This window comes from Coffea eugenioides, chromosome 1 (assembly GCF_003713205.1).
Source record: "Coffea eugenioides isolate CCC68of chromosome 1, Ceug_1.0, whole genome shotgun sequence".
Classification (NCBI taxonomy): domain Eukaryota; kingdom Viridiplantae; phylum Streptophyta; class Magnoliopsida; order Gentianales; family Rubiaceae; genus Coffea; species Coffea eugenioides.
In genome coordinates this window covers 47,237,609-47,257,893 of record NC_040035.1, presented here as the reverse complement: position 1 = coordinate 47,257,893, position 20,285 = coordinate 47,237,609, and the positions used below count along the sequence as shown (strand labels likewise).

Genomic DNA, 20,285 nt, shown 5'->3' with positions numbered 1-20,285 from the left:
AATTCAGCTGCATCTCTACCTCCTGGCTGCGGGATAGACCAAGTCGTCAGAATCCTGCCTTTGTTAGTTTTAGCAATGATTCCAATTCCTGCTTTCATTCTGGTTTGATTCATTCCCGCATCCGTATACATAATGGAAGCGTGTTGTTCCATTAGACCAGCTAACATGCTCTGTCTGTCCTCTGGTTGGGGGCCCGTACTATTGGTCACCTCTGAATTCCTTCCTGCTTCATCAAACTCTATCCATTCTTCCATTGCTTTTTTGGATATCAGGTCACTTCCTTTCAGATCCTGGTTAAAGTTCCACCCGTTTCTTGCCTTCCAAATTTGCCAGAGGAAATTTGCTGTAATTTCAATGTGTTTATTCCCATCCTCTCTTGCTCTGGCACCCTGCATATGTTCCCACCATTTCCAAAAGTTCCAGTTATGTTCTTCAATGCCGTCCCAGGAGACAGGAAATGTTGCCCAAGCCAGCACTCTAGATTTGCAGTGAAAAAGTGCATGTTCAGTCGTTTCTGGTTCTTCCCCGCAGCATTTGCATATCGGATCACCCTTGCCTGTCCTTCTAAAAATTTCCTCATTGGTTGGGAGGATACAATGAAGACATTTCCACAAGAAATGTTTAATTTTATGTTTGATATTCAGACCCCAAAGTTGATTCCAGACCTTGGATCTTTCCTTGTTTGTACTGGAGTTTACCTTCGCCTTATTCTTCTCACTGCTCTCTTTGAATCTCTCTTTGGCCTTAGCATACCCAGATTTAGAAGAATAGCAACCATTATCTGTAAATCTCCATTTGAATCTGTCCTTCTTTTGGAATACGCTGAGGGGAATAGCCATAATCGCCTCTGCCTCTTCCTTTGAAAACAGTCCTTGAATGATGTCATTGTTCCATTTCCTCCCCTTGATCAAACTGCTAACTTTGGTTAGTTGGTAGCCATTTGGTTTTGGGGAGGAGATTCTTCCATTTTTTGAAATATCTAACCATCTGTCTTCCCATATTTCCACTGTTGATCCATCCCCAACTTGCTTCCAGATTCCACTTTCAAGCAACTTAATAGAGCTATGCAAACTTTGCCAAATCCATGATGCTCCAGCTTTTACTTTGGATTGAAAGATATTGGAATTAGGGAAATATCTGTTTTTCATGACTTTACTTACTAACAAGTTGGGACAGGTAATAAGTCGCCAAACTTGTTTGGCAAGCAAAGCTTCATTGAAACAGAGCAGATCCCTAAATCCAAGACCACCATTTTCTTTCCTATCAGCAATATCCTCCCATTTCTTCCAATGCATTCTTGTTTCCCCTTGATCATTTCCCCACCAAAATCTGGCCATTAAACCACTTAGCTCTTTGCACAGGCTCTTTGATAATCTGAACACGGACATGGCATAGGATGGAAGAGCAGTGGCAACTGATTTGAGTAGCACCTCTTTCCCTGCATTACTCAGCAATTTCCCCTTCCAGTTCTGCAACCTAGACATCAGATTTTCTCTAATGAATCTGAACACACTGTTTTTCGATCTTCCAACCACTAGGGGTAGGCCCAAGTACTTTCCTTGTGTAACTTGTTGGATTCCTCCTAATTTCTGTAGCACCTCCTCCTTCTCCCTGCTGCCTGTGTTTTTACTGAAGATGACTGCTGATTTGTTGATGTTGACTTGTTGTCCTGAGGCCATTCCATAGCATTCCAGTATCTCTTTTATGTGCCCTGCTTCATCACCATTAGCTTTACAAAAAATGAGAAAGTCGTCAGCAAAAAACAAATGGGATATATTGGGACCTTGTCTGGCAATTTTGACACCTGAAATTTTTTTGTTACTGACAGCATTGTTTAGGAGATTAGAAAGCCCTTCAGCACAGAACAGAAATAGGTACGGGGAAAGGGGATCTCCCTGTCTAATTCCTCTAGAAGGATTAACATACCCTCGCTTCACACCATTAATATTGAAAGAATAGGACACAGAAGAAAGACAGCTATGCATCCATCTAATCCACAGAGGGGCAAATCCCATTTTACAGAAAATGGCATAAAGGAAATTCCACTCGACTCTATCATAGGCTTTGGAAAGGTCAAGCTTAATGGCCATGTACCATTCCTTCCCCTTCCTTTTTGATTTCAACCAGTGCATATATTCGTGAGCAACCATGACATTGTCAAGTATTTGCCTATTAGGAACAAAGGCTGCCTGAGAGTAACTAATGCAAGAGTTAAGAAGAGGTTTGAGTCTGTTCACCAAAATCTTGGAAATTATTTTGTAAAAAACATTACACAGACTGATAGGCCTAAAGTGAGCAAGATTGAGGGGGTTGTCTATTTTAGGAATAAGAGTGACCAGTGTCTCATTGATAGCTTTGGAGAGGAAGCCAGAATGAAAAAATCCTTGGATAGTATCAATAATATCAACTTTGATAATATTCCAAAATTTTTGAAAAAACACAGGGGACATACCATCAGGCCCTGGGGATTTGTTTGGGTGCATGGAGAACACAACAACTCTGATTTCCTTCTCAGTAACAGGTCTGGTAAGTTGCAAATTCATCTGCTCAGTGATAGTCCTCGGTTGACATGTATGGTAATGTTACTTATTGTTGCTTTTTTGGGCTCATGACATTTCTGAATCTCATTTTAAAGCATGAACTAGTTATCTAAATTTATTGAGTATGGTTTTTGGAAAGGGATAATTTCAGAAACCTCCCCTGAGGTTTCTGACACTTTCACTGACATCCCCTGAGGTTCTCAAAATTTCACTTACCTCCCTTGCTTTTGATTTTGTGGTAACAATCCAGTCCAAATCAGATTAAAATATTATTTTCATGTGTGAGAAGGTATTTTTATTCCATAGCTACCCTTTGCAGAAGTTGTATTAGTAGAAGATTCAAAGAAGAATAAATGATTTGGACTAATTAGTAAAGTTGAGGGGGGGTAAGTGCAATACAAAAAATTGCATGCACCAGATGTGCCATGCAACAGTTATTTGGCAGATTTTGCAACGGCTAGCTGCAAATTGCAACGGCCAGAAGGTTTGCTGTTTCAGTAGCAATAGCATATAAAGCAAAGCAACTTAACTACCTCTGAGGTTTCAAGCTATTAACATTCTTTGCTACTAATTTGGAGTGATAACAAGTGCATTTGCTGTGCTACAATTAGAGCTCTGAGTAAAAAGTTTTAGCTGCAACCATGGCCTCTTCAAGCCATAGGGGAGAATCATGGAATTCACCTACATCTTTCTCCATTAAAAACAGGTTTTGCCGCTGTAATCGCAAAGCAACCGTAATGATATCAAAGAGTGAAAGGAATCCAGACAAGTTGTATTTCTATTGAGAAATTTCCAACTTTGTGATGAATTTTAAAAAAATTCTACAAAAGGGGTGATTTTGGGTTTAATTTCCGTCAGGGGGGTCTTCGCATTTGTGAATTTCACAAATGCGAGCTTACAAGAGCTCGCATTCGTGGAATGCGAGCTCTGGTTATTGAGCTCGCATTCCACGAATGCGAGCTCTTCTCAATTTTTTTTTTCCTTTTTTAAGAGCTAGGGAATTATTTCTAGGAAGCAAATGCGAGCTCTTATCTTTTTTATTTTGGTATTTTTTGAGAGGTAGGGAATTATTTGCAGAAAGCTTCTAATTTTTGTTTTAAAAAATGTTGCAAATATTTAAAATTTTGCAAATAGCTCGCATTTGTTAAATTTGACCTGCAAAAATTGTATTTAACTTTTTTGTTAGATTTCGCATTTATAAGTATGACTTGTAGAAAATTAGATTCAAATTTAGATGTATTAGGGTTTTAAAAATATTATATAAGTGATAAAAATTTTATAAATTGTAAAAATAAAATCAAACTGCTTGGATAATTAAATGTTATATTTGCATAAGAAATAATACAATAATCATAATAATGATAATACAATAATATTGGTGTAATAAAACTGCCATTAATTTAAATATTTACTTATAATGCCCAAAGAGCTTAATTACCAATTTTTTCTTCTCGCGCTCAAATATAACATTAACCCGCATGCGAGCTAACCTTGAAATAGAAAAAACACAGAATCCCGCTTGCGGGTTTCAGGAGTATTCGGATATTCTCATATGCACCTATGCAAATCGAACCAACCGGATATCTTATCCGTATCCCATTTTTTTAAATAAAAATCTTATAAATTTGAAAAATAAAATCAAATTTAGATGTATTAGGATTTTAAAAATATTATATAAGTGATAAAAATTTTATAAATTGTAAAAATAAAATCAAACTGCTTGGATAATTAAATGTTATATTTGCATAAGAAATAATACAATAATCATAATAATGATAATACAATAATATTGGTGTAATAAAACTGCCATTAATTTAAATATTTACTTATAATGCCCAAAGAGCCTAATTACCAATTTTTTCTTCTCGCGCTCAAATATAACATTAACCCGCATGCGAGCTAACCTTGAAATAGAAAAAACACAGAATCCCGCTTGCGGGTTTCAACGTTATTCTGCGCTTCGTGTGTTTACTTTTGTTTTGCTTTTGTCTTTTTTTTTCGAAATGGAGGGTTGGCGGTGGAGCTTAGTACGAGCTCGCATTCTGAGAATTGAGTTAAGTTAAGACATAATGATTAACTCAAAAATCCACTTAACAACCAAAATGAATGTTCAATATCAACATTTAGACAAAAGACAGAGGTGGAATTGAGCAACACTAGCAAAGGTGTCATGTAGCTTTTCGCAGCACCAGGAAAGGAAAGTTAAAGGAACAAATAAATTTGTACCTTTCCTGTTGTGTTTGCAACTATTTCAAAATAACAATTAATTATTCACTTTGTTGCCGCTACTCCAGTGCATATTAGGACCACTGGTTTGATCACAATTTCCTTTCCATTTTTGTTCTTGTTATTTCCTCTGTTTCTTTTCCTATATCCAGAATGTCGTATAAGACCACATATAAGTGATCTTATATGTGATCTTGTTATTTCCTCTTGTCAAATCACACCAGGCACAAAAAATGGCGCCAATATTGTAGCTCAATTGGCGCCTTACTCCCAAAATGACTGGATTAATTCATGTATCAGGAATCAAGTTTCTATTATTGTTGTTAAGCTTAATTAATCATATCAGATGCCATTATGTAACTAAACGGTAGTAATTAACCCCAACTACTTGGGATATATCTGTAATTTTGGCCCTGATGACGTCAGAAAAGGGGCCCAATTTTTTATCAAGGGAGGTAAGTGAAATTTTGAGAACCTCAGGGGATGTCAGTGAAAGTGTCAGAAACCTCAGGGGAGGTTTCTGAAATTATCCCTTTTGGAAATTGGATGGAATTACAGGATTTTCTTCTTGCATTTTCTGCCTTTGCTTTGACTACTTCATCAACTTTAGTAGGTCGCATTTTCTGCCTTTGCTTTGACTACTTTATCAACTTTAGTAGGTTGGTGGAACTAATTTCGATGTCCTGCGTGTTGTCAGCCTTGAGCAGTAATTCACACTGAGTACCTAGCATTCTCATACAGACTAAGATCAAGCTAGTACATTGATGTTTTTCGTTACTGTATAGCTCGATCAATAAGTGGCAACGCAATACACTAACCTGTCAATTAGTTCCTGCTTACAGGCTAAAATCTTTATAATCTCACCATGAGAGCCCGAATTATTGGATTAGCGGCCTGGTACACGAAGCTTCTGAAAAAATCTGTCACACTTGAAGAAGTGGGCAGATCTTTGGTGGCGAAGTGTCTCACTCAAATGGACACTAAAGTCCTCCCAAATAGGAGGACTGAGCCTGGTTCCGTGAAAATTGTGGTTCATCCTTCCACGTTTCAAAAACTACATCTGGCCCAGCACATTCCCTACTCTTTCAAAGATTTGTTCGAAGACCCAGATGAAACCAGGACAAAAAAATTTGCTGATTTACTGTTTTTATTGTCAATTTTAGAATACGGTGGGTTATTAGCTGGAATCAAACTAGAAACCGACGAAGGAAAGGATCTACTAAAGAATCTGTTCAGCGGATATGAGGTGGATTCAAACATAGCTGACTTTGATATAGATTCCGAGCTTCAAATGATCGAGGCTTTGATATTAAAACTTAAAAAGGATTCTGCTCAAAGCCTCGGCAGGGAAGAAGAGTCTACAGGGATTGGACGGGAAGAAACTGAAGGAAGCAGTGGAGAAGAACGTGATGAAGAAGGTCAAGATGGTTAGAAGATACTTGGTGCATAGGTGGTTTAGTTTAACTTTCGTTGGCTTTGTTTTTCATTGTATAATCAGTCTCCTGTTCTTAACTTGTGAAAATGCTTGGTACCAGACATGGTTTCTGCTTTTGCCAAGGTTTCATGTTCGTTGGCTGCTTTTTTTCCTTTTTTCCTCATCATTGTCTAATCCCTAAATTCTGTTAGCTATCTGAAACTCTAAATGGAATGGGATTCCTTGATTAAGAATTGTCATCCTGCGTTTTTGTGTGTTGTTTTGTTTAGCTTACTGGTCAAAGCTAAAAAACTAGTCAAGTAATCCCTTTGTACATGGAGATGATGATGTTTGATTATTGTTCCCTACTGCTGTCGATCGATGAGTTGATATCGTTTTGGTTTAATGACCTTGGCTCATTTTATTAGTTGTTGAACTTTTTTTTGGTTTTCTTATTTTTCTGTTTTGGGTCTTTTTTTTAACATATATATAAAAGGGCGAATGCAATGGCCGAATTGAGTGCTTGTGTTGGTGATGTGGCCAATTGTGATTGGCTAAAAAGTGTTCGTCCAAATTTTTTATTCCCATGGTATTGTTCACCGCATGCTCTGCAGGTGACTTTTTTTGGTCTTTTACACCACAGATTTGATTGACTGGGAGAATTAAGTTAGAATTTGGGAGAAGTAGGTTACTTGCTCTCGGCTTTTTCAGTGACAGTAGCAATGGGAATGGGCTCGAGATTTTTCTGATATGACAAACATAAAAAATTTTCCTCCTCTCCTCTTTCTCTCTCCAACCATCTTCTATGCTTCCATTTCCCCAGATCCTTCTACCTCTCCTTCCCTGCCAGTCTCATCATCTGAATCTTGGGTAAATTGGGCTATCCACCATCATAAAAGAAAAAAAATTGCAGAGATTGCTTCTCCTTTTAAACTCCCAGGTACTCCCCTTCTCAAAAATTCTCAGAGCATTATCATCATTGAGTTTTTTTTTTTAAATTACTTGATTGTACTTTTTATGGTGTTGTAGGTGGAAGGTTGTATATTTCTCTAATGCTTCCCAAAGATGACTCCAGATTAGAGTGAGCGTTTTCCATGATTTTCCCTATCTCTGAGACTCTCAATTCTTTTTCTCATCTGCCTTTGCATTTTTTATTTGTTTACTTCATGTTTTCTATTTCCTTTATTTATCTATTTTTTTGCCTCTTATGTCTCATTTTTTTTTTGTCTGAGACATTTTTGTTTTTGTACGTCTTTATGTTTCAATCTGAAACTCTTTTTTCAGGGGAAAAGAAGTAGAAAAAAGACATGTTTGTCATTCTGGGGGGTTAAAAAGTAAATAAACTTTTGAAGTAAAATAAAAATCGCAGGTAATTTGCTAAATTGATTGGTGCTGAACATGACAAAATAAACTTCCAAAATTGATTGGTGCACTTTTTTCTGTCGAGGTTGAGAATCTTTTTCTTCGTTGTTTCTTTTTCCAATGTGATATCTGCCATGATTGGTCAACTAACGATGGAATTTTTTATCTTTGATTTCTCAATTTATTCCAATTCCAATTTGCTAAGAGCCTATTGAAAAGTCATAGCATTATTTAGGATAAGATCTATGTGAAGAATTGTTAAAATTCACAGCTTGTTTGTTTTTGATTTTTATCTCTGATGCCTTTAAATGATTTTTTCCCCTCGGCTCTGTTGTCTAAGGTATAATTTTTTGGTATTGCAGATCCGAAATTTGAAATTTTTCTTCAGTCCTTTCTGGGAACTACTCCAGATTATAGCAGGACTCAACACTGTATCCAGCCTACTTTGTGTAAAATTAGTTAGTTTGATTGTGCCTTCTTCTATTCATGTGTATTTTATTGCAGTTTGTACTCTAGTGTTGTACCCCTTTTCCTTTGTTCTTTGCAGAAGAGGTTACCTCGGACTTTATCACTTTTTGCTTTCCTATTATTACAGGTCTTTTGCTTTCTTTTTCTTTTCATAATTTCAATTGTTATTCCTTATATTGTTCATTTGTGGTGACTAAAATTGTTTCAGTGAGCAGAGTTCTACTTGTTTTCCTGAAATTATGGAATTCGAAAAAATTAATATTTTATGTACTGTATTTATAGTATGTAATCATTGAGACAAATCGTGTTTATTCATTAGTGATATTGGTATCTTCTTGATTTTGAATGTGAGTGAATATGATGTAGTTTGATGGTTTCTTGACCATGAATACTGAATTTTCTCAGCTCCTGTTCACTTGCCTGAGCTCCTATTTTGTTCCCTCTACGTTTCAGTTAGTTCTGAAATGATTAACCCTCTTGGTTCTTGATCTGGCTTTCACTTGTTAGACTATTGCGTGATCCATTTTTCTTTCTACCTTTTTGATCATTCTTCCCTCATGATGGCTACTAAAGCACTTACGAGTGAGGCAATTTTTCTCACAGGAAAGAAAACGGATATGACTTTAAGTTGTGCATGTTTGCAATGCTACCCCACAGTGTCATGTAGTTGTTTGATCAAATGTGTACAAGGGATCCGCATGTTATTAACCTTCATACTGATATGTAAAAGTTAGTACTAGAAATTTGCAATTTATATTCCTTATTTCCTTACTAAAAGATTAATAGTAGTCAGTTTTTCTAGCATGTATCATGTAACTTATGCTTGTCGGGTTTTCTTGCTGAGTTTTATTGCAGTGAATGTTTAATTCTAAATATGTTATCAGGTTTGACAAAAAATGTAGTATGGAACTTAATTGGCCAATGGAGTGAAACGAATCTTAACATGGGAAAGAACACGCATATAAGGCATGTTGATCATTGCAAATTGATAGAGCAACTTTGGCAGGTCTTGGGGTTTGGGGAGTTATTCACTTTTTCTACCAAATATTTGGCAAGTCGGGGGTTCCTTTACGCTACTAAATATTTCAGTTTTGTTCACTACCAAGTATTATAAGGGATAGGATTTCCATTTTTGTGTTCTACTTCCCAATGCATATTGTTGCTTCCCGAATAAGGTCTGTTAGAGATGTAATCACAAAAATTTCTTATTATTCGGTAGTGTCCTAGCTTGTGCTAAGACTACCTGTAGCAATTGTGGGCTTTACATGGTTTTAGAGTCTGTATTCTCGTTAATTATTGCATTGCCTATAAGGCAGTATAAGCTCTTCCTTTGACGAACTGCTACTTAAGCTTATAGATTACCTCAAATAATTTTGCGAGTTGAATCATTTAGGAAAATTTGTTTTCCCATGATGTTGTTCTGTTGTAGATAGTTTATGGTATTCTTACCTTCATCTGAGACTCCGGTAAGATTGAAGTCTCAAAACTTGAGTGCTCTCGCAAATTATTTCACCTACTTATGTACCTATAATTTGCTGAAGAAAATGACCATCTGTTTTCTCCTATGATGTCTTACGTATTCAACTTTACCTAAGCTTTTGTCTTTCTATTTCGTTTGCTTAAGATTAAAATGTTCTAATGTTTTGCACTAATTTTTTCCCAATTTCACAGAATGTTAGTGCATGGTGATATTACACTTGATAATCTCTTGGTAGCTACATCTGGGATTGTGAAGATTGGTGATTTTAGTATTAGTCAGCTTGTTGAGGTAATGCACTGCAGTTTTCCCAATATTCTTACAATAAGGTGGATTCTTACTCGGTAGAAGAACTATGTGCCTGTGCCTGCACATTGACATCTGGATGTTGTTCTATATTCCTCTCCATAAGATCTCTGTCTCACTAAATTGACTGTAGCTTTTTCATCTTGTATATCATACTCAGTTATTACTAGAAAGACAGAATTTAAAAAAGGTTATTTTTGTTGTGTGGTTGTTGAAGAATTTCCAGAATGTCTGATCATGGTCCACTGAGGTGGTTTTGTGCACACCTAGAAATGCCTTTCAGTAAGGCACATAAGAAAGATTAAATAAGACAAAATTTTTCTCTAGACCAAAAAAATGCCAAACAATAAAGCAAAAACAGTCTTTCTTTTTGTAATAGGCTAATAGCATGTCCTTGTTACCTTTTCTTTGTTAGAAATAACCCTCCATTTTGTTGGATTGTAAGGATCTCCTATTGAGCAATATGGCATGCACCTTCTAATGGGTTTGTTTTTGTGACCAGTGATTGTTGTTTTATTTTATATCTTTGCATTCTAATTTTGGTATGTCATGTTCTCTTAACCTGCTTTTACTTTTAGGATGAAAATGATGAACTTTGCTGCTCTACTGGGATTCCTATTATTACCACATCAGAGTGCTGTATAGGTAGTTGTACGATTGATTCTGAAAGTATGCTAGACTTGAGGCTTCACTTCTGCATACTTACAGAAGTACTTGGCCCAATGTATTTACATCTCTTTTTTGCGTATAATTAGGTTCAACCTATCATAGCAAAGTTGCTGCCGTGTGGGTAGTTGGGTTCACACGCATGATAATGTATTCCCACTGCCTCCTCACTTATGTGCAAATGTCCTGTAAAGAACAAGAATGCTTGTTAGTTTTTTTGTGCCTTGTTCATTTACTAGTTTCTATAGTTGTTTGTAATTGGAGATTTGCACTTTTCACACTGTTAATAACCCCTTGTATATCCCTAATGGAATGAATCCCCTGCTAAAGGACTTGATTGAGGGGCTTTTCTACAAAGGTTTGTCTCTAGACTATTAGTGCTCCACGTCTTTGATTAGCTGATGATGCTTAGCAGTTGATTTCCACACATATACTGTTATTCCATTTTCGTGCTCTCTTTTCCTTCTCATATGGTTTTAGTTCATGTGAATCATTGAGAAGGAGATTAGAAACTTCGAAAACAATCTCTTTTTCTACAAAAATTTTAAAAGTTGATAATTTTAATATTTGTCCCTGACTTTTTGGTGGTGTATGGCAAGGTCTGTACTTGTTGGTTAGATGAAATTTGGCCAGGACCCTTGAAAAGCAAAAAATAGGCTAGAGGGGGAAAAAATAGGAAATTAAAAAGAAGGGGAAAAAAACACAAAAGGCTAGAGAAAAAAAGAAGGAAAAAGAGATTTTATACTGAAGCAAAAAATCCAAAGCATATCTTTGGTTTTGTTGTTTTCGATCAGAGTAAGCGAAGGATAAGAGAGGAAAAGGGACCTCAAAAGGGGAAAAAAACCTTACAAAATAGCATGAGGACGATGGCGCAAATCTCTGATTGGACATTGCCATGTGAGAGAGGCTTGTATCTCCAATAACTACTGCTTTGAGCAATATTAAGCTTTTAAATAAAAGTACCTTGTCTTGTTTGTACTATTCTTTTGAAGTTATAGGTGTAATATAGTGTTTATACTTGTTATTAGCAGTTGGAATCTGCGAATCATTTCCTATCAATTAAGAAAGCCAGATGCTTTACTTTGCTAGCTTGCAGAAGTTGTTCCTTGTTTTTAAAATTATTGAACTTGCATATTGTATAAAGAAAAAATCTTTTGTTTGATACGTATTCTAACATCATTTTTCAGTTAGTACTGCTTTTCTTTTTTAATTTTGTTTCTCACTTTCTTCACGAGTCATGACATGAATTTGTTGTTTGTTGATGCAGACTTTATAGGAAAGTCTTGTTAGGGCATACACTCAACTCTCCTACTTTTCCTCCAAAAGGTACCCAAAGTTTATTTTCCTGCTGAACTGACTTGCATTTGGTCTTCATACCTTCTTAACTTGGTGATCACTTTGATGGGTTTCAAAAATAGATAAAGTAAAATAACTTTTGCATATGAAGTCTATCTTTTTTAGGCTTTAGCCCCTTACCAGTACCAATTAAAACTAATGCATATATTTGCTTAGTGTTTGAATACTTCAAACATCATGTTTATTTAATGTGACAGTTGCATGTTTTCCCCCATATTTTGGGTTTTCTGTTCACTAAAAAATTATAAAGCACCCTAGTATGCAAGTGTATTACCATATTTTAGCCTTGTACCTCCGTCCTAGAGTATTTTAACATTAAATGCATCATTCTTAATGTAAAAATCACTTGACCCTTTTCCCCCATGTGATTCTTTGAATTAGGCGAGTTCTTTTAAGTATAACTCTTTTGTTGAAATTTGTTGAGTTTGATATTTTTTACATTTGGCTGGGATTGTGTTATTCCTGCTTGAGAGTACCTACTTTTTGCTCTTTCTGCAATAGAAAAATATCAATTGTTTTTTTTTTGCTTCATTAGTTCATTATGAATATAAGTCATTTTTTGTATGGAAGGTAGAAGAAAATCCAAGTCAGATGTCAAAGAAAGATTTGGTGCTCAAGTACTATCAGATCACTGCATCATATGGAAAAGGTTCTATCATGTGGCTTGGCCGCTCTGCCCCTGTCAAACAAGTTCCAGTTGTGTCCACAGGTTCATTTGCTTTGGATATTGCATTTGGGATTGGAAGACTTCCAAAGGTTGGACATCTTATGTGTTAATTATGCTGCAATGCCAGATGTTGATTTTGAATTATTGTTTCAAGTGCACTAAACATCTGCAAATTTCTAAAGAATCATATTGACATCGTTTTAGAGTGCAAATATACCACTGAAAGGACCTCTCTCTATCTAATTGGGACTTCAACTAATAGTTGCTGTAATTATTCTTGATTTGAATATTTCCATTCTGATTTATCAGTATTTGCAGTTTCCAAACTGTATAGCAAAAGAAAAGCTTTGTCTTGTTCTTGAAAACCTTCACTGAAATGGAAGCTTTTAAATTACTTTGTATCACTATTGATTTCTGTTAACCTTATCATTTTGTATCACTATTGGATCTGTTTGATGTAATTGGAGTAGTGCATCTTGGCATCGGGAAATATTAGTAGTTCCATATCCATGGGAGATGTTACCATCCCCAAGCAATTCACTCAGGCTGGCTTATAGGATTGGCTCATAACTTCCATTTCTTGCTTTTAACATGAATGCATGAAACTTTGTTATACATCTATTTTTGACTGATTTACATGAATCTTTTTTCTTAGCAGAAACTTAATGTGACAATCCTGACAGGTGATTTTACTAAATTGGATTTTGACTCCTACAATGGGCCTTCCAGAGGATATAATCAATTGGGGAGCATTGGATACAGCACTGAGTAGTTCTTTTCGAAGTTAAGAAAGCAGCAGTTTCACGTAAGCAAGAATTGGCTTAGATAGCATACACTCATCTTGAGGTATAGGACTCGATACAGTTCCTTCTCTTCTGTGTTTTTCCTTTTCTTTCTCAATTGAAGATTAGAAGTATAGGACTTCTTTATGATCAGTTGCATTTGTTCTGTGTTTCTGGAGTCTGAAAAACCTTAGCAATTATTAAGTGTCAAATATTAAGTTTCAAATATTAAGTTTCAAATATTATAGCATAGAAAACTTCCCTATAAAGGCTTCTATACAAACCTTGGTTTTGCCTTTATAGGTACAGAAATATCCCTTCATGATTTTATAGTTTCTTAATACTTCTTATCATATGCTAAATGAAGAATTGAGCTATCAAACCTTAAATTTTTCAGTCACAAAAGATTTTAAATTTTAGATCTAGAAAACACATTATTCTTAGATGGGAATATCTCGAGCTTCTCCAAGGATAAAAGCAACTATGCAATCTAACTTACATGTCAATGCCTCTAACTTTTGGAATGGAGTATTATTTTAACATAACAAAAAGACGTCCTCCCTATAATGAATAAGTTTCCACTTTGTTTTTGCTTTTCAGGATCATTCCATTGACTTTGTGTTCTGCCCCTTCCTTGCTCCCCCTCCAAAAAATAATAATAATATAGTTGCTATTTCAATGTTTCACTTTTACGACAACGGATTGAGTTTCATGTTGGGATATTTTGGAGTTAGAACTTGTCGGATTTATCTTTCGGATTAGAATCATTTGTTGCCAGTTAACCTATTTCCAATTTCTTCTTTTGGGTGACATACATGGATGGCCATACTGCAATAGATTGCATTCTGAATTCTTTTAACTTCAATTTTTTGGAAATAGCAGAATAGCTAATTTATCTGCTTTGGTGGAATTATGAGTTACCATGCAAGTTGCTCTAACTTGACAACTTATAAGATGCTTTATTTCTCTTTTCTTTGGTACTTAAGAATGGACAAAATATATATCATGCTTCTCTTAAAGAGGGGAAAAAGCTGGTTTAAGATTTTGTATGAATATTACAAGTTTTAAAGTTGTCGAGTTTATCTTGTTTGTTTTGGGATCAATCAATGTCTCTTGACCCATTTCCAGTATCCATGCATTGGTGACGAGATCCATTGCTAACTGCAATGGAATAGATACTAAGATTTTATCGTTATAATTTCATGATTAGGCTGTCGCGGGAGAACTTAGCAAATCTTGCCATGGGGACAGCAGAAACAAAATTGCTTTTGGATAGGAGAAAGATGCATTGTGCGTTTCAAGCTCCATGCCACATGCTTTCTTATTTATCAATGTAATTAGTTTAGGACAATTCTTTATTGAATTTATTAGAATCTCTATGTTATAGGTTTTTTTCGGTTAATCTGTAACTAAATTCCATCAGACACAAACAATTCCATTAAATGGATCTATTTTGAATATGTACAAATCATTTTATTACACTAGACATCTGCATTTTTGTTCCCCACCATGCTAATACGCGGTTTTTGCATTAAACTAGGGAACTAGGGTAAGTAGGGTCATAGGATCGAAAAGAAATCATGTATCCATGGCATCATACGTTTCACATCTAATATATTAGTATTTCTGCAAATGTCAAATCCTCTTGTACCTGTAACGACATTTCCTTTTCCAAAACAAGAGAATAACTCGGTTGCCGGATTATCTTGTTACATTTGTCCCACAATTTTCTATTGTTAATGGATCTGTATAACTCCAATATTAATTTGTATCTAAAATTACTTATCAGCAATCCCAACTACTATTTACTTAATTTTAAAGCTTCTGTGGGCATTTACGTTTTGTACTCCACAGCGCGAAGCGCGGTTTATCTCTCCTAGTTTAAGATAAAGCAAATGATGGTAGCGTTTTCTGTTATTGGGCTTCAGTCACATTAGGCAAGACTTTACATGGGGGCCTGTCTTTACCAATTAGTTTAGTTCTGTAGCAGTCTACAGCACCAAATGCCGTTGGGCTCTCGGACGTAGCAAATACATAGCAGATCTGGTCCATTTGTCAGAGAAACTTAGGGGCTTTAATATTTTGAATTCAGGGTAAAGATCTCCCGATACGCTATTGTTCAATGAGCTCCCCAAAATCCCGGGGTAGACTCGTAAATAAAAATTATTAACTTTTTTACTAAATACATATAACAAATAACAAAATAACCAAATCAGTCCAGGAAACTAGCAATAACCAACCTATGCCAAAGAAAATAAAGCCAAATAAAATGGTTTTGCAGACAAGGTAATTAATGCAAGAAATGGTTGTCCAGTTTGAACTGTAGAATGTTAATTCCATGAGCCGCAATTGCAAAAAAATTTCCGAGTCTCTAAAACCACTATAAATAGAAGACAACTAGGAGGAGTACACCGCGTATCGCGCGATGTAATTTTTAGGCTCGACCGAAAATGCACATTTATTCAAATTCAAATATAAAGTATAAAAAGTTACATAAAGGTATACTAACATTTTTACGATTATGTTTTTGTAATTTTATTAAGCAGTAAAAATAAGTAATTTGTTAGGATAATGCAAGACAATATAATAAGAGGATTACTGAGATTATTAAGACGTTCCATGTTTCTAAATACAATGTCAAATGCTCCTTGTTTCTGCATAAAATGTGACTTGTTTTTGCATACAATGAAAATAGAACAAACAAAAAAGACATATAATCGAGGTGGAGCAGAGTCTTCTGAACGAAGATCTAAAATTGATAGATTTGAGACAAAAAATGGTTCAACCACTGCCACAAAAGTTGCCTAAGACAAAAAGTATCATCCTTTCAAAAAGTTGCCTAAGGCAAAAAGTAGATATAGCAATAATCCTTTCAAAAGTTCTAAGCAATCTGTCAAATCTAGAATGACAGACCAAGAAGGCAAAAAGTATCAAGTTTAAGTTATACAGAAGTTGAATAGTATGAATTCAATTTAATCTTGTTTTCTTGGTGGAGCAATTGTCCGTATTTTAAGAGTCATCCCGTTCCACATTATCTGTATCATCGAACTTTTCAGCAAGTCCAAGGCAAGCTTTTGAAGAACCATTGGCTTCTCCTGCAATCACGAGTCTTCCTGCAATTTGCTTTTAGGAAAAGACAAGTGTGTGTTACAAGTTCAATTGAGTGTTCATCTACTCAGAGTCAAGAGCTCCACAATCTCAGCTTGATGACTAAGTGACAAAGGGTCTTTTTTTGCGCTACCTGCTAATTGGACAGAAGTAGCAATGTCATTAGTTTCAGAATACTATATCACTGCGTAATGTTGCCTTGCATCTGCTAATTGTGTTTGCACTGATTTGATATGCACCAGAAATGTCTTTGTTTTGAGTCGCTCATGAACAAATTCAAGAGAAAGCTCAACATTCTGTAAGCAATACTAAAATATGTCAGGTAACAAGTCCTATAGAGATCTTGGACCTTTTTGCAAAACCACTACAAACCCTTATCAAGGATAGAAATGCTCCATACCATCCCCTCTTTCGGCTTCTTATCTATTTCTTACTATTGCTTCTCTAAACAATAGTTACATGATTCCTAAATACTATTAGGATGTGGCAGTTACATGGCACCTGAAACCCTCTAGCAGAATGTTATCTTAGTAGCAAAAAAGGTTGAAACAACATGTATGAAACTACTAACAAAAAGTTACCCGTTTCATGTTAAAGTAAATCATATCCACTCTCCAAGTGTATAACACTAATTCAAAATTGCACTGACATTCAGAGGTTCTATTTTGTTGTGTACTTGGGCAGTAATGGAGCAATTTAATCTTAGAAACCTCATTAACTTTGACCACAATCCAATCTACAGCTAATGTTCCCCCAACCGCTAGTTGGTAACATTTGCTCTGAGAGCAGAAATTATTGTATACGAGACAAAAATAAAGGGAATGCTGCCACTGCCAAGCAGGCAATACAGATTTTGGAGATAGATACTAATCATATGAGAAGTTGCTACTGAGCAATTTCTTTATTGACTGAAGAGTGACAGTCATTACCAAATGTGGATAGTGTATGAAACAAGAATCCATTGTGGGTAACAACAGCCATCTTTCTCTCTCTTTTCATGTCAATAACCTGCATCCATGATATATGTTTTTCGGAAGAGTGTTCTAGAGAAGCTAATGCAGAAAAAAATCAATCTCGTTCACAAGAATCTTCCTAAATAATTCATGTGGATGGGTCGAACCTTTCACATGTTTTTATGCATGACCAATCTAAATACATAGCTACCTATATCTATATATTGTACAATGAATCACAGATATGCAGCTATATTGTATAAAGACTCATAAATATGCATATGAGTATTTAATCTTCCCTTGAATTAACAATGGTTGAGAGAGAGAGAGAGAGAGAGAAGCCATGCTTTGCATCATAGTCCAAGGTTATCTCCCAATCAACCTTGTGACTAAGCTCCATTCTATTATATGCATTTGTCACCAAGCAGTAAGGACCAAGATGGCCAAAAATAAAAAAACTTTATTAAAGTACTCCTGAGCAGAGATTACTTATTCAAAACTGAAACTACTACAATCTATTTCAATAGATGATAAGTGTGAGCCTATGTGCACCTGAACACAAGCTTGTGGTTGCGATTAAAGTTCAACTTCTAATGCAATAACAATAAAGTGGTTTACCATCTCTTGAAGTTCATTCCTCTAACTGCAACTTCTTCTTTTGTCTCCCTGACATTTGCCTTCCACAAAGTATCCTCATCACTTTCTATTTAAATATAAATCAAGATTCAAGATCCAATCATATGCAAGGAAAAAACTGTTTGAAATATGTGGTCCATGACCAATGATAACACTATATCACCCTAAATGACTGGTAGTAGAGACTTGAAACACTTGCCAGTGAAAAATCTATTGCAGGAAAAAGGCACTGATACTGACTGATGCTTCTCTTATTGCATGGATGAACATCCTGCAACCAGATTATTAGATGAAAAAGATTCAGGCTTCAATATGAATGTAGAAATTATGCAAATAAAATCTGAATCAAAACATACAGTCAATTTCAACATGAGTGGCAGGATGTCCTCATAGTTGGTCAATTTCAAACAGCAAATGACTGGAAATCAAGATAGTAAAGATACGAATCTTTTTCATAATGCTGAGAAAATCTTCTATACTCAGAACCAATCATCATGATGTGTATTTCCAAACTTCTTTATCAAACTTGGATACTGTAGGTTCAAGAAAACATTGGAAAACAGAAGAAGGGAAAGTAGATAAAGTACAGATTGTGATTGATTACGACTCAAGATTGTGAATTGCAGTTTCATATGATTCATGACAATTTTTATCTGAATCAAAACATTTTTAATTTTAAACAATCCAGTTTACTCCTTAGTAAAAGCATGTTAATTCTTCAGCCAAAACTTTTGATATTTATAGACAAACACGTGTATATATGTTCAAACATTGCTATCTATCATACCTCAGGTTCAGGGCAACTATAATCTACAGGATCTCCTCCAGTAATGGCTTCCAAAAGCACAACCCCAAAGCTATAAACATCACACTTCTCATTTAGGAGGCCACTATTTGCATATTCAGGTGCTACATATCTATAGGGGTTAAAAAAGGGGGAAAACAGAGAATGTCAGACAAAGAAGAGCCGAGTATGGGTTAATTAGAAAGCTTGTAAACAGAAAGCAGTAAGGAAAAGGAGACTTTGTTCAATTGAGATCGGATACCTGATATAAATACCCACCCAAAGGTACCCATAACTTTGGTTGTAATATGACTTTTCTTGCACCGAGCAACTTAGCCAGACCAAAATTAGATAGTTTAGCATTGAAGTCATCATCAATGAGTATATTGCTTGACTTTATATCTCGATGCACTATTTTGGGCTCAATTGCCTCGTGCAAATATGCAAGAATGCAAGAAGCATATCTCGTTTGAACTTAAAATGGAACCTAATAATAACTTCAAAGACAAGAAGAAGTTTATAGATGGACTTACGCTTGTGCAGAGCCCACTAAACTTTCATACGAGCCTCCCAAGTAAGATAACCATGATGGCTCAGGGCTCCATGAAGCCATTGTTCTAGATTTCCATTTTTAACATATATTCATATACCAACAATCTGAATTTTATAGGGAAGTCCAACAGAGGTAAAGTAAAGTTAGTTTGCTAAACAAAAAATGCCTTGAGGTTTAACTACCTGATCGGTAAATTTTAAGGGTCCAAACAAAATGTTGATCTATATCTCATTTAAATCTAATGCACAAATGAAAAGATGATGAGACAGGTTTAAGCAGTAATGTATCTGTGAGCTCCTTCAATACAGTAACCCAGAAGTTGAACTAAATTTTTTTGGCGGACATGACCAATAGCCTCAACTTCAACCCTGAATTCCTCCTCTGCTTGCCCTCTGGATATTTAGAAACAAGAGAAAAGGCTCGTTGTCAATTATTTATCAGGTTCAGTAAAATACTTGAAGGACCATGTATAAACCCACTCGAGAACTTACATATTGTTGAGGATTTTTTTAACAGCAACAAGAAAGCCATTTATCAATCGGCCACGATAAACAACTCCATATCCACCCTGACCAATAGCATTTTCCTTGGAAAATCTGTTGGTTGCAACTTCAAGGTCTGTAAGCGTAAACCAATGACCCCAACCAAGGTGAGAAAACTCAGGAAGACCTCATAAAGGGGAAGAACAGCCACTGGATGTGAATTATATATTGCTCCAGCACCTCCCTTTTCCTCTGACTCACATGCGATACCTTCTTTCTCCAAATTAGTAAAGGAATCGTATTGACTGCTATTATCAGTATTCATGGCCTTTTCACCGCTAAGAAGCTTATCTGATTCTTTATCACTAAACTTGTCCTGAAGGGTAAGGAAATCAATATCATGGGCAGCATAATTTTTGGCTGAATATTGGTCAACCTTGATCTCTTTAGCTTTGCGACGTGTTTTAGTTGCTAAAGTATTATCAGCAAAGCTAACCATGTGTTT

General features: G+C 35.6%; 1 protein-coding gene and 1 pseudogene across 3 annotated transcripts; one reads left to right on the top strand and one right to left on the bottom strand.

Moving 5' to 3' along the window:
* The first annotated feature begins 6,872 nt into the window (after positions 1–6,872).
* LOC113763775 (serine/threonine-protein kinase GRIK1-like) lies at positions 6,873–14,703 on the top strand. 3 transcript variants are annotated; one of them, XM_027307738.1, is made up of 11 exons: positions 6,873–7,120; positions 7,210–7,261; positions 7,905–8,000; positions 8,090–8,137; positions 9,682–9,778; positions 10,372–10,438; positions 10,549–10,666; positions 11,727–11,785; positions 12,390–12,571; positions 13,141–13,328; positions 14,475–14,703. In XM_027307738.1, exons 5-10 carry the CDS (start codon positions 9,683–9,685, stop codon positions 13,252–13,254), a joined length of 636 nt encoding a protein of 211 aa, XP_027163539.1. In that variant the 5' UTR covers positions 6,873–7,120; positions 7,210–7,261; positions 7,905–8,000; positions 8,090–8,137; position 9,682; the 3' UTR covers positions 13,255–13,328; positions 14,475–14,703. The 3 variants fall into 3 exon arrangements, with proteins under 3 accessions (XP_027163539.1, XP_027163617.1, XP_027163694.1); XM_027307816.1 differs by having other exon boundaries at positions 7,905–8,137; positions 10,549–10,609; XM_027307893.1 differs by having other exon boundaries at positions 7,905–8,137; positions 10,549–10,609; positions 12,386–12,571; positions 13,166–13,328.
* Positions 14,674–20,279, bottom strand: LOC113773865 (annotated as a pseudogene).
* Positions 20,280–20,285: the final 6 nt, after the last annotated feature.